The sequence below is a fragment of the Microcaecilia unicolor genome, unplaced genomic scaffold (genome assembly GCF_901765095.1).
Source record: "Microcaecilia unicolor unplaced genomic scaffold, aMicUni1.1, whole genome shotgun sequence".
NCBI classification, from domain to species: domain Eukaryota; kingdom Metazoa; phylum Chordata; class Amphibia; order Gymnophiona; family Siphonopidae; genus Microcaecilia; species Microcaecilia unicolor.
Genome location: NW_021962947.1, coordinates 328,986 through 341,385, shown reverse-complemented (window position 1 = coordinate 341,385; position 12,400 = coordinate 328,986). Strand labels below are relative to the sequence as shown.

Sequence of the window (12,400 nt, the reverse complement as noted above, 5' to 3'; positions counted from 1 at the left end):
GCAGTGGCGTAGCCACAGGTGGGCCTGGGTGGGCTGGGGCCCACCCACTTAGGGCTCAGGCCCACCCAACAGTACCACACGTTTAGCAGTAGCTGGTGGGGATCCCAAGCTCCGCCAGCTGAAGTCTTCCCCCTGATGGTAACAAAAATGCTACTCTCCGTGATACCGGCACCTGCACTTGCTAAGTTTTCAGCACATGCCTGCTGCAGACTGCCAAGGTAGAAAGAAGTGATTTCCCACCAGCTGAGATATTTTTTGGTGGTGGTGGGGGAAGAACACTTGGTGCCCACCCACTTCTTACCTAGGCCCACCCAAAATCTGTTTTCTGGCTACGCCTCTGGCGGAAAGTCTTCCGTTAATCCTCTCTGGTCCTGGGCTGACGTGCAGGGCCTCAGCTCTGACACAGGCAGGAGCATCAGAGGTCACTGACCTACTGACGTGTGCATGTGGTGACCTCTCGGCACAGTGTCAGCCAATTAGAGACGAGTCTTCCAAGTTGCAACTTTGGTTCCTTCCTTTGCCTGCAGTGCTGCGGCTCGAACCCAAAGAGAGACGGAGAGCCGTCTGGAATTTTTGTTTTAGGTAGCATTAAATTCTGGTGGGGATGGGTAAGATCCCAGCAGGGACAGGTTAGATTTCTGCCCCTGTGTGAAACTGTACTTGCCACTCCCCATGCCATTCTGGCCTCTCTCTGGACTGTTTTCCTGTTTCAGAAAAGTGAGTGTGTTGCAGCCACTGGCTCCAAATCAGACAGGAAGTGATCTCGCTGCCTCACATGACCTAAGAGTCTGAACCTGGCTGGCACAAACTGTTTGAATGCCTACCTGTCGCTTCTTTCTCTACAACATTAGCAAAATCCGTCCCTTCATCTCTGAGCACTCTACCAGAACCCTTATCCACACTCTTATCACCTCTCGCCTTGATTATTGTAACCTGCTTCTCACCGGCCTCCCTCTTAGCCATCTCTCTCCTCTTCAATCAGTCCAAAACTCTGCTGCACGACTCATTTTCTGCCAAAGTCGCTATGCTCACATTAGCCCTCGCCTTAAGTCACTTCACCGGCTCCCTATCCATTTCTGCATTCAATTCAAACTTCTCTTACTGACCTATAAGTGCATTCACTCTACCGCTCCCCAATACCTCTCCACTCTTGTCTCTCCCTACGTCCCCCCTCTGAGTACTCCGTTCTGTAGATAAATCTCTCTTATCTGTCCCCTTCTCCTCTACTGCTAATTGTAGACTCCGATCCTTTTGTCTTGCTGCACCTCACGCCTGGAATAGACTTCCCGAGCCTGTGCGTCTAGCCCCGTCCTTGGCCGTTTTCAAGTCCAAACTTAAAGCCCACCTCTTTACCACTGCTTTTGACCCCTAACCACTACTCACTTGCCCTGTCCTTTATCCTCACTTCTTTATTCCCTTACCCTTAATTGTTCTGTCTGTTTACCTGTCTTATCTAGATTGTGAGCTCTTTGAGCAGGGACTGTCTTTTGTGTATGGTGTATAGCGCTGCGTATGCCTTGTAGCGCTATAGAAATGATAAGTAGATAGATAGAACATTGCTACCCCTCCTCATTCAGTGAAACCCAGAAACCCTGGTGTTGGTCACAGGAGCCACTGGGTCATCTCTCGATTCACCCAGAATTCAAAGTGAACCTGTCCATCTAGCCTTGTGGTCCAAAAATTGAAGGATTTTGGCACATGCGTGATAGTTACGTTCATGCAGATCTGCAGCTATGTGAGTACTGTAAATATGGTCCCAAACAGACTGTATTTAAGAGAACAGGTGTGAGATTTATTTACAGAATGTAAGTTATATGTCTTTTAAAATATTTTATGTTTGTTACAAATTTTTTATTTGTCATAATTAATTCTGCATTTGTGTTTTAGATTTTGTAACTAGAGTGGTATAAAATAACATATTATATTATGAAACAATGATAGCTTTAAGTCATAATCTTTCCTGTGCTTTGAAACTATCAAAACCAAACCAATATATTTATATGATAAAAACCAAAGTCTTCCACCTCCGTCATATACAGAGCCTGAAAGAAGGGGGTGAAAGAGGGGTCAGGGTTGCAGGTGAGAGCATTGGGGAACTAATTGAAATGAGGCATGGAAAATGTTTAAATTGCCCAGCTAGGTGAAAAGTCTGCCTGTACTTTGTCCCTAATTTTCAAAGGAAATGCACATTCACATTTTCCCTTTGAAGGATACAGTAATCTTACAAAATGCCAGTGGTCAGGGCAAGCTCAAGGGACTATGGCACCAATGTCTGCTTTGGTCCCCTCCCTCCATCCACCTGTCATCTGATAGCTCTCCCTCTCTCATCCCTCCCTTCCCAACTAGTGATATAATACACCAAAATCTCAAAGCCTGGTCCAGCATCTCTCCCTCCCCTCCCCTCTCCTACAGGGTAGAGGGAACACACTGGACTGAGATTTTGGCACCCTGAACCAGCACCTCATCTTGTCCATAGGTTGAGCCGGCCCTGCCAAAATGTAGCTATAAAGCAGTTTTTGGACTTGTTAACACATGCAGTTCCTCTTCCATCCTCCCCCTCCCCACTCCCCTACCAAATTAAAAAATTAAAATACATTAGCTGGTACATGGTGGGGATTTGGAGTCCATTGTTTCCTAAGAAAAAAAGCATGGCAGTCAGTAGGAGCACTTTGAGCCACTGACGCTGGTACCATGAGCATGCTCAGCTCTTTGCAGGAACCTACTACTACTACTTATCATTTCTAAAGCACTACTAGACGTACGCAGCGCTGTACACTTGAACAATTAAGAGACAGTCCCTGCTTGACAGAGTTTACAATCTAATTAGGACAGGCAAGAGGACAAATAAGGGATACAGACAAAGAATAGAACGATTCTAGAATCCCAAAGAGCAGCAACATTCTAGAATCCCAAAGAGTAGCAAAGATTCCGGAATCCCAAAGACTACTACTACTACTTATAATTTCTATAGCACTACTAGACGTACGCAGCACTGTACACTGACCATGAAGAGACAGTCCCTGCTTGACAGAGCTTACAATCTAATCAGGACAAACAAATAGGACAAATAAGGGATAAGGACAAAGAGTAGAACGATTCTAGAATCCCAAAGAGTAACAAGATTCCAGAATCCCAAAGAGTAACAAGATTCCAGAATCCCAAAGAGTAGCAAAGATTCCGGAATCCTACAGACTACTACTACTACTTATAATTTCTATAGCACTACTAGACGTACGCAGCACTGTACACTGACCATGAAGAGACAGTCCCTGCTTGACAGAGCTTACAATCTAATCAGGACAAACAAATAGGACAAATAAGGGATAAGGACAAAGAGTAGAACGATTCTAGAATCCCAAAGAGTAACAAGATTCCAGAATCCCAAAGAGTAGCAAAGATTCCGGAATCCTACAGACTACTACTACTACTTATAATTTCTATAGCACTACTAGACGTACGCAGCACTGTACACTGACCATGAAGAGACAGTCCCTGCTTGACAGAGCTTACAATCTAATCAGGACAAACAAATAGGACAAATAAGGGATAAGGACAAAGAGTAGAACGATTCTAGAATCCCAAAGAGTAACAAGATTCCAGAATCCCAAAGAGTAGCAAAGATTCCGGAATCCTACAGACTACTACTACTACTTATAATTTCTATAGCACTACTAGACGTACGCAGCACTGTACACTGACCATGAAGAGACAGTCCCTGCTAGACAGAGCTTACAATCTAATTAGGACAGACAAGCAGGACAAATAAGAGATAAGGACAAACAGGACAAATAATGGATAAGGATAAAGAGTAGCAAGATTCCGTGCAGAATCTCAAACAGTAGCAAACATTCCAGAATCCTACAGACTACTACTCTACTTATCACTTATATAGCGCTACTAGACGTTCGCAGCACTATACACTTGAACATGAAGAGACAGTCCCTGCTCAACAGAGCTTACAATCTAGTAAGGACAAACAGGACAAATAAGGGATAATAGTAACATAGTAGATGATGGCAGAAAAAGACCTGCAGAGTAGCAAAAGATTCCAGAATCCCAAAGACCACTACTACTAATCATTTCTATAGCGCTACTAGACATATGCAGATCTGTACACTAGAACATGAAGAGACTGTCCCTGCTCGACAGATCTTACAATCTAATTAGGACAGACAAACAGGATGAATAAGGGATAAGGGAATTATTAAGGTGGGAATGATAAAACATGGGTACTAAACAAGTCGGTAAGGGTTAGGAGTTAAAAGCAGCATAAAAAAGGTGGGCTTTTAGCCTAGATTTGAAGACGGCCAGAGATGGAGCTTGACGTACCGGCTCAAGAAGTCTATTCCAGGCATATGGTTCAGCAAGATAAAAGGAACGGAGTCTGGAGTTAGCAGTGGAGGAGAAGGGTACAGATAAGAGAGATTTACCTAGTGAAGAAGTTCCCGGGGAGGAATGTAGGGAGAGATGAGAGTGGAGAGGTACTGAGGAGCTGCAGAGTGAATGCACTTATAAGTCAATAAGAGGAGTTTGAACTGTATGCGGAAATGAATAGGGAGCCAATGAAGTAACTTGAGGAGAGGGCTGGATCTGATGGGGATGGCAGACTCCAGATGTCTTCAGCTGGCATGGGACCCCCACCAGCTATATCAATGCTGTGCTGCTGCTAGGTAGGCTTCAGGCAAAAGTGAGGAACCCAGACCCACCTGTGGCTGTTCCTCTCCAAAATATCTGCTCCTTTGTGTGGGTGAAATTTCTACAGAAAATAATGCTAATCAAATTAGTATCAACTAAACCTATGAAAAATGCCTAGGGTGTGTAAATACAAAATCGTTAGGTAATACTAAATTACACTAATTTCCACCTAATGAAAATGATGTAAAACTGTAAATGTAGTACCGTTCTATGAATAATACAGGAAGGAAAAAGGCCTCACAGAGCCAGTGGCGTTCCTAGGGGGGCTGGCACCCAGGGCGGATCGCCGATTCGCCCCACCCCCCCGGGTGCATCGCCCCTCCCCCGATGCAGCGCGAACCCCCCCAGTGAAGGGACATTCCCGCGAAGGAAACCCCCCCCGCCGGGTGCACGCCGCCGGGAGGGGGGGGGGTGCCGCCGCGCACACGCGCGCCTGTCCTCCGTTGTTCCATGCTTCTTCTCTGCCCAGGAACAGGAAGTAACCTGTTCCGGGGCAGAGAAGAAGCATGGAACAACGGAGGGCAGGCGCGTGCGGCACCCCCCCGGCGGCGTGCACCCGGGGTGGACCGCCCCCACTGCCCCCCCCTAGGAACGCCACTGCACAGAGCTCCTAGATCTTGCCATCTACTAGAGCTTAAATGGGTCTTAATAGATCCTCTGTTCATCATTGGCCAAAAAACCTTCCGTCTTATTAAATATCACTCATAAATTAGCAATTATACTGACCCGGTCTACATTATAATGCAAAAACTGTGGTATTGAAAGAGCACTTATCTTTCAAACCACTGGCAACCCAGCACTTGGAAGTTCTTCAACTAAAGTTTGTTCCTTCTCTCCCTCGCCCCAAGCCCACGATGGCCAGCGTTTCGTCTTGCTGCTTCAGGGTCTTGGTAGAGGGGCTGCTTCTGCTGTTGACTTGTCTTGTGTCCTCCATTCAGTTTTTGTTCCTTTTCTGTGCTAATGACTTCTGAAAGCAGTAACCACATCGGTGTGAAGAAAACCTGTTGAAGTTCATACATGGGTGACAGAGGCAAATGTACTTGAGCATCACTGCTTCCCATTAAGCCTCCTAAGCCTGTTTCCAACAGTGGCCAGTCCAGGTCACAAATACCTGGCAAGATCCCGAAAAAATACAAAACATTTTATACTGCTTATCCCAGAAATAGTGGATTTTCCCCAAGTCCAATTTAAAAATGGTCTATGGACTTTTCCTTTAGGAAGCTGGCCAGACCTTTTGTAAACCCTGCTAAGCTAACCACCTTTACCACATTCTCTGGCAACAAATTCCAGAGTTTAATTACATATTGAGTGAAGAAACATTTTCTCCGATTTGTATTAAAGTTACTACTTTGTAGCTTCATTTCATGCCTCCTAGTCCTAGTATTTTTAGAAAGAGTAAACAAGCGATTCACGTCTACCCGTTCCACTCCACTCATTATTTTATAGACCTCTATCTTATCTCCCCTCAGCCGTCTTTTCTCCAAGCTGAAGAGCCCCAGATGCTTCAGTCTTTCCTCATAGGGAAGTCGTCCCATCCACTTTATCATTTTCGTCACCCTTCTCTGTACCTTTTCTAATTCCACTATATCATTTTTGAGATACAACAGAGAACACCTGGGACAGACTGAAGGTTCATCAAGCCCAATATCCTGTTTCCAGCAGTGGCCAATCCAGATCACGAGTACCTGGCAAGATCCCAAAACAGTACAATACATTTTATGCTGCTTATCCTAGAAACAAGCAGTGGATTTTCCCAAGTCCATTTTAATAATGGCTTATGGACTTTTCTTTTAGGAAGCGATCCAAACCTTTTTTAAACCCTGCTAAGCTAACTGCTTTTACCACATTCTCTGGCAACGAATTCCAGAGTTTAATTACTCATTGAGTGAAGAATTACACATTGGAACTCCTCGCACCCATGTCATTGTATAAAGGGCGTTGATCCTGGAACACCCATGATAGAATACAGTTCCACGCTGATTTTTGAGTTCCGTTTCCCAAAGGTTGGAAACTATTTTTTAATATTATGCAGAAATTACAGCCCTGGGAGCAGAAGAAGAGAGGAAATGTGCTCCTAGTCCTGTCTCAGCCTGTCAGCTTTTGAAAGAAATGATTCACCAGTTGCTTAATGCCCTACGTCCTGTACAACTTTACTAAGTGTGATAAGCATTTTTGTTTATTGTGGGGATAACTTCCAGTGTGGTGGCATTGTGAGGCCAAGTAGGTCCAAAGGTGAGAGAACTGAAGGCTTGTAAACCGCTGTCTTACAGAAGAGACTTCCAGTTCTGGGCTCTGATTCTTCCTGGCTGCAGGACAGCAAGATGCTTTCACTGCAGTGTGGCATTTTCCTCTGCATCTGGGTGCTCTCGTCTTGTGCCACTGTGCCAGGTAAGCTCCACACATTTCCTTCAGTCTTAACAGCTTCCTCAGCCCCAAAGATTTAGTCTGTGAGAGAGGTGCTTATTTTAGCTGGTGAGGACGCATTTTGGAAAGTATTGGGTGGCAAGGGGTAGTTCTGGAACAGGGAGCATGCGACAGGGGATCATTTGACCTGGATTACCTTGGCAGACAGAGCTGTTCTGGGAGACAGAAGGGTCATGGTAGAGACATCTGAAAGGTATTAATGTGTAAGAAGCAAACCTCTCAATGGTAAACCAACAGGACTAAGGATCGCGACATGAAGCTGCAATGAGGCAGGGTGCAGGAAGAATTTCTGAAAAGGTTGAGGATAACCGGAAGGCTCTCCTGGTGGACATGGGGGAGGCAAAAATGGTATCCTTGGGGGTATGATGAAGCAATTTGTAATCTGCACAGAGACAAGTTCAGCTCACAGCAGTATGAGGTTTCCAAGAAGGCAGTGAAGTAACTTGCACAGAGTGGCAAATATCAACCCACGAAGAGTTGCACTGACTGCACTGAAGTTGGCGGAGGGCATTGGGACAGCCTGAACCGCAATGGTAATAGGCTGGACTTCCAAGACAGGTAGTTAAACCCAAAACTTAGTGAGCAAAGGGAGGCCACATTGTAACATAGAGGTGGCCTAGCAGCAGGGACGAAGTTACGGAAAATATGAAATGGTGGGGAAGGTTGGATAAAAGATGTGGGTAGAAGAAATTGAGTAGAGCTGCCCGCAGGAATACCCGTGCATCAACTGTTACCATTGCATTCCAGGGTTTCTGGCTCCTCTTTCTCTAGGAAAGGCAAGCATACTAGTTCAGGGATGCAACGGAGCAAATGCAGATCAGGGTTGAACTTCAACAGGTGGCAGCCCCGTTAACAGTGTGCCGACTTTAGCAGTCTAGCCTACGATGGTGGAGGATGGGAAGTGATACCAAGACACATCTGGATCTCAGACATGCTGCGAGGCACAAAGAATACTTTCAAGTCCCAGGAAGTATCTAAATATTTTTATACGCAAAGAAGAAAAAACAGTGAGGACAATCCAAGGAGGATAACGAAAACAGTCTTTATTGAAAATACTAAAAAATGACCCGACACGGCCGTGTTTCGGCCCTAAGGCCTGCCTCAGGGGTCTTGATCAATCTACATGAAGAAAACGGACATAAACATGTATTGTGTGCGGTGAAATACATAGATAAATGAATAAATTGTGTGAAAATATATATCTGAAGTAAAACATATAGGTTGTAAGCATATAAAACGCATGATATGACATAAAACTAATGGGGAAGACATTTTGAATATATAAATATTATTGATTATATAAAATAAATATTGTTACATATATTAATGTTATTGGATATACAAAATAAAGGATATCTGTGTCCAATTGGTATAAAAATCTTACAGACATTAATTATGCAAACACATAGTGTAATGGTAATAATGATTATTATGATGGCAAACACAAGATATGCAGTATATAAAAAAAACATTGAAAAACTCTGTGTAATTGTAGAAACATAAAAACGTGCCTAAATTAATATTATGATTTACTACCTACTACTTATCATTTCTATAGCGGTACAAGGCATACGCAGCGCTGTACACCATACATGAAGAGACAGTCCCTGCTTAAAGAGCTTACAATCTAAATAGGACAGACAAACAGACAGAACAAGCAACAGGCAAGGGAATTAAAGAAGTGGGGATAAAGGGTACAGGGCAAGTGAGTAGTGGTTAGGAGTCAAAAGCAGCGTTAAAGAGGTGGGCTTCTAGCCTGGATTTGAAAACGGCCAAAGACGGGGCTAGACGTACAGGCTCGGGAAGTCTATTCCAGGGGAGCAGCAAGATAAAAGGCACAGAGTCTGGAATTAGCAGTAGAGGAGAAGGGGACAGACAAGAGAGATTTATCCACGAAACGGAATACCCAAAGGGGGGGCATAGAGACAAGACTGGAGAGGTACCTGGGAGCAGTAGAGTGAATGCACTTGTAAGTCAGTAAGAGAAGTTTGAATTGAATGTGGAAACGGATAGGGAGCCAGTGAAGTGACTTGAGGAGAGGGCTAATGTGAGCATAACAACTCTGGCGAAAAATGAGTCGCGCAGCAGAGTTAGAAGTGAAAGATTGTCCTCGCTGTTTTTTTTCTTCTTTGCGTCTCACGGTTTCGTGAGGTTTTTTTCCCCCTCCTTTTTTGGTTGTTTTGTTTTAAATATTTTTTATAACCATGTGTTAGGAAATATTTAAATGAGTATACAACATCTACAATCGTGAATGGTGCCTTTTAATCAAGAAACAAGCTTTGTGCATTGCGAAAAGGTCAGCTTCAAAAGTTTCAAAAAATATGGGATGCGTATGAACAATGGAAAGGAGTGGGATGAGGCAGGATGATGTACACCCGAGGGGGGGGGGGAGGGGAGGGAGGGGGGAAGAATTGAAGTGGAAAAGAAATGAGCATCTGAGCTGTAGGATCTTCATTGTTTGTATGTAGTTGATGTAATAATTTCACCAGAAGCTTGTATCAGTAGAGGTTGTTTATTTTTGAAAATCCAATAAACAAATATAAAAAAAAAAAAAAGAAACAAGCTTTGTGCGTGGCAAGATAATCTGAGTCATTGCTCTAGAGGCATTTTTTAAACATAATTAGCTTAGATAGTTTATACAAAGAACAAGCCCTAGAATGTAGTGTCAATGATATGAGCTTTTAGAAATACACAGTGGCCTAGTGGTTAGAGCACTGGTGTTGTAATCCAGAGGTGGCTGGTTCAAATCCTGCTGCTGCTCCTTGTGATCTTGGGCAAGTCATTTAACCCTCCATTGCCTCAGGTACAAACTTAGATTGTGAGCCCTCCTGGGACAGAGAAATATCCAGTGAACCTGAATGTAACTCGCCTTGAGCTACTACTGAAAAAGGTGTGAGCAAAAATCTAAATAAATAAATATTACGAATACGTTCAGGAAGTCTTTATCTGACCCAGTACACTAGGCTTATATGAGGTACATTTCCAGAGAGCTCCCACAGGACCCAGGCTTTTGACCTGATATTTCGCTGGGTTTGCTTCCTCTGTGCCACAGTGAATTAGGAGGAAGTGTGAGAAAAGCCAGGACTGGCCTACAATTTTTCTACACAGAATGGGTTACTGGTCAGCTTTATACTGATTCGGGGTTAGCAGAGCAGCAACAGATGGGAAAAGTAAAAACAGAAGAGCTGATTGCAACCAAGTCATTTGTAGAACCTGTTTTAAAAGGTCTGAACTTGCTGAGGCTTTTTCCTCTTCACCAGTTTGATGCGGGGTGAGCTGATGCTTTGTAATGGTTATACTTAGAAATACCATAAACTAAATGCCACCCATTCAGACAACTGTAGGACAATTCTCTTCCCAATGGTGCATAAATAAGTCTGAGGGTTAGAGATGCCAGAAAAGTAATGAGATAAGCTTCCCATTTAGAGAGATGTGTCTGAGGATGGTTTTCAGATAAGTGGAATTTTTCCAGAACTTTGCAAACAAAAATACATTTCAATACACTAGCAAGCAAGTGTCACAACCTCCCGTTTATTCTTGATTTTTTTGACTTAACGGAGGAAAAGACTTCAGATGCCCGGCTCGCAATGCTATAATTACCAATATGGATGCTGGGCGAGTTTCCTCATTAGTCTTGAAAAACCTCCTTGAGTTAGATAATAGTTTCTATTTTTTGTTGTTTTTTTTTCAATATCAAATTTAACTTTCCATTTTAATCTAGGACTTAATTATACAAAGGCACTTATTTGGTAAGGTATTGTGTGAAAAGTCAAATTTAATATTGAAAAGAAAAGGGGGGAAAAAAACAACAAAAAGAAATTATTGTCTAAGTGTAGGAGGTTTTTCAAGACTAATGAGGAAGCTCGCCCGGCATCCGTATTGGTAATTATACCATTGAGAGCCGAGCATCTGAAGTCTTTTCCTCCGTTAAGTCAAAAAAATCAAGCATAAACAGGAGGTTGTGATGCTTGCTAGTGTATTCACGTATCTTCATCAGCAAGTTGAAACAGTTACGTTGATTTAATTATCCATTGAAACAAAAATATATAAAACCCTTTGATACCAGTAAATTGAAAAGAACTGTCGCCTCTTCCAATCTCCCCCCAGAAAATAATTTCATAAGACAATGACTCACTAAGGCCTACAATGTTGCAGACAGAATCCCACACGTCCTTCCATAAAAAGAGAACGCCCACCTGACATATATTGGACCAGTTATAGGCAGATTGCCCCTGACCTAGCTTGGATAACTTGACTAGTGTTCAAAAAGCTTTTGTGAGCTAAAAAGAACATTATTTGAGTAATGGATGTTGAGAAGGACATTCAAATATCCTTACTCCAATACAGATACATTGGACAGGTGCTAATGAACCATCTAAGTCAGACTACTAGACTTTCTCTGTTCCTAATGAGGCTGATCTTCAGAAATCATCAGGATATTACTTAATAACGTGACCCTCCTTTTCCTAGCTATAATTTTCTTGACTAGTTATGCTAATGAACAGCAAAAACAGCAGAGGTGGTCCAGAGAAGGAGAAGACAATCGTGGGTTTTCCACATGCAGTCCACTCTTTGCAAGGGCTGCAGACGATATCGAAATTCCGTCATGTTCTATATCTCTGTGTAAGCTCACTAGCACCTCCCTCAGACTGCTGTTTGAATTGATTCATCTTAGAAGCTCAGCTCTTCAGTTATCTGGGTAGTTGCCTTGCACTGATGCCTTATCTCGCTGGAGCTGAGGGAGATCAGTGAAACGGGTCGTGGTCATTTTCATTCTGATTTTGAGTTTGTGTGATCATGATTAAAGAGTACTATCCAGTAGTCTCCTCTCCCACCCCCACCCCCTGGGTAAATTCCTGACTTAGAGATGAGGTTTATCATTACCGTCATCCATCTGTTCTCCAGAAATGCTGAACTGCCAAGTTATCTGGTTCCAAGAGGGAGACTTTTGGCCAGTCCTGTTTTTGAACTTACACCCCAGAACAATGTGGGATTTGTAGTCCATGATTCTACCCATTGAAATTAGAGGTGCCAGTCCCATAATGCATCAGGATAGGGTTGTCAAAAATCCAGGACTGGCCTAAATTCTCTCTTTTGGACCTGTGGAATTTCTAGCTCTAGTAATGAACTGACGCAGGCTGTGAGGTCATCCTCCTGCCAACCTCTACTCAGAGTGCGGTGAAATTTACAATGGGGGATTCAGTAAATGTGCCAAACAACAAGAGGGACTCAATGGCACCTCCCACCCTCACAAAAACAGCAAAAGAGGCTCAGCAGCCCC

At 43.5% G+C, this 12,400-nt stretch overlaps 1 protein-coding gene across 1 annotated transcript in view; it reads left to right on the top strand.

The window, feature by feature from the left end:
• The first annotated feature begins 6,892 nt into the window (after positions 1-6,892).
• The window catches only part of LOC115458687 (intestinal-type alkaline phosphatase-like), a 28,109-nt gene continuing 22,601 nt past the window's right edge, over positions 6,893-12,400 (top strand). Inside the window, exon 1 of the mRNA XM_030188515.1 lies at positions 6,893-7,083. Within this exon, the coding sequence (XP_030044375.1) occupies positions 7,017-7,083 (67 nt within the window). The 5' untranslated portion in view covers positions 6,893-7,016. The remainder of the gene's footprint in view (positions 7,084-12,400) is intronic.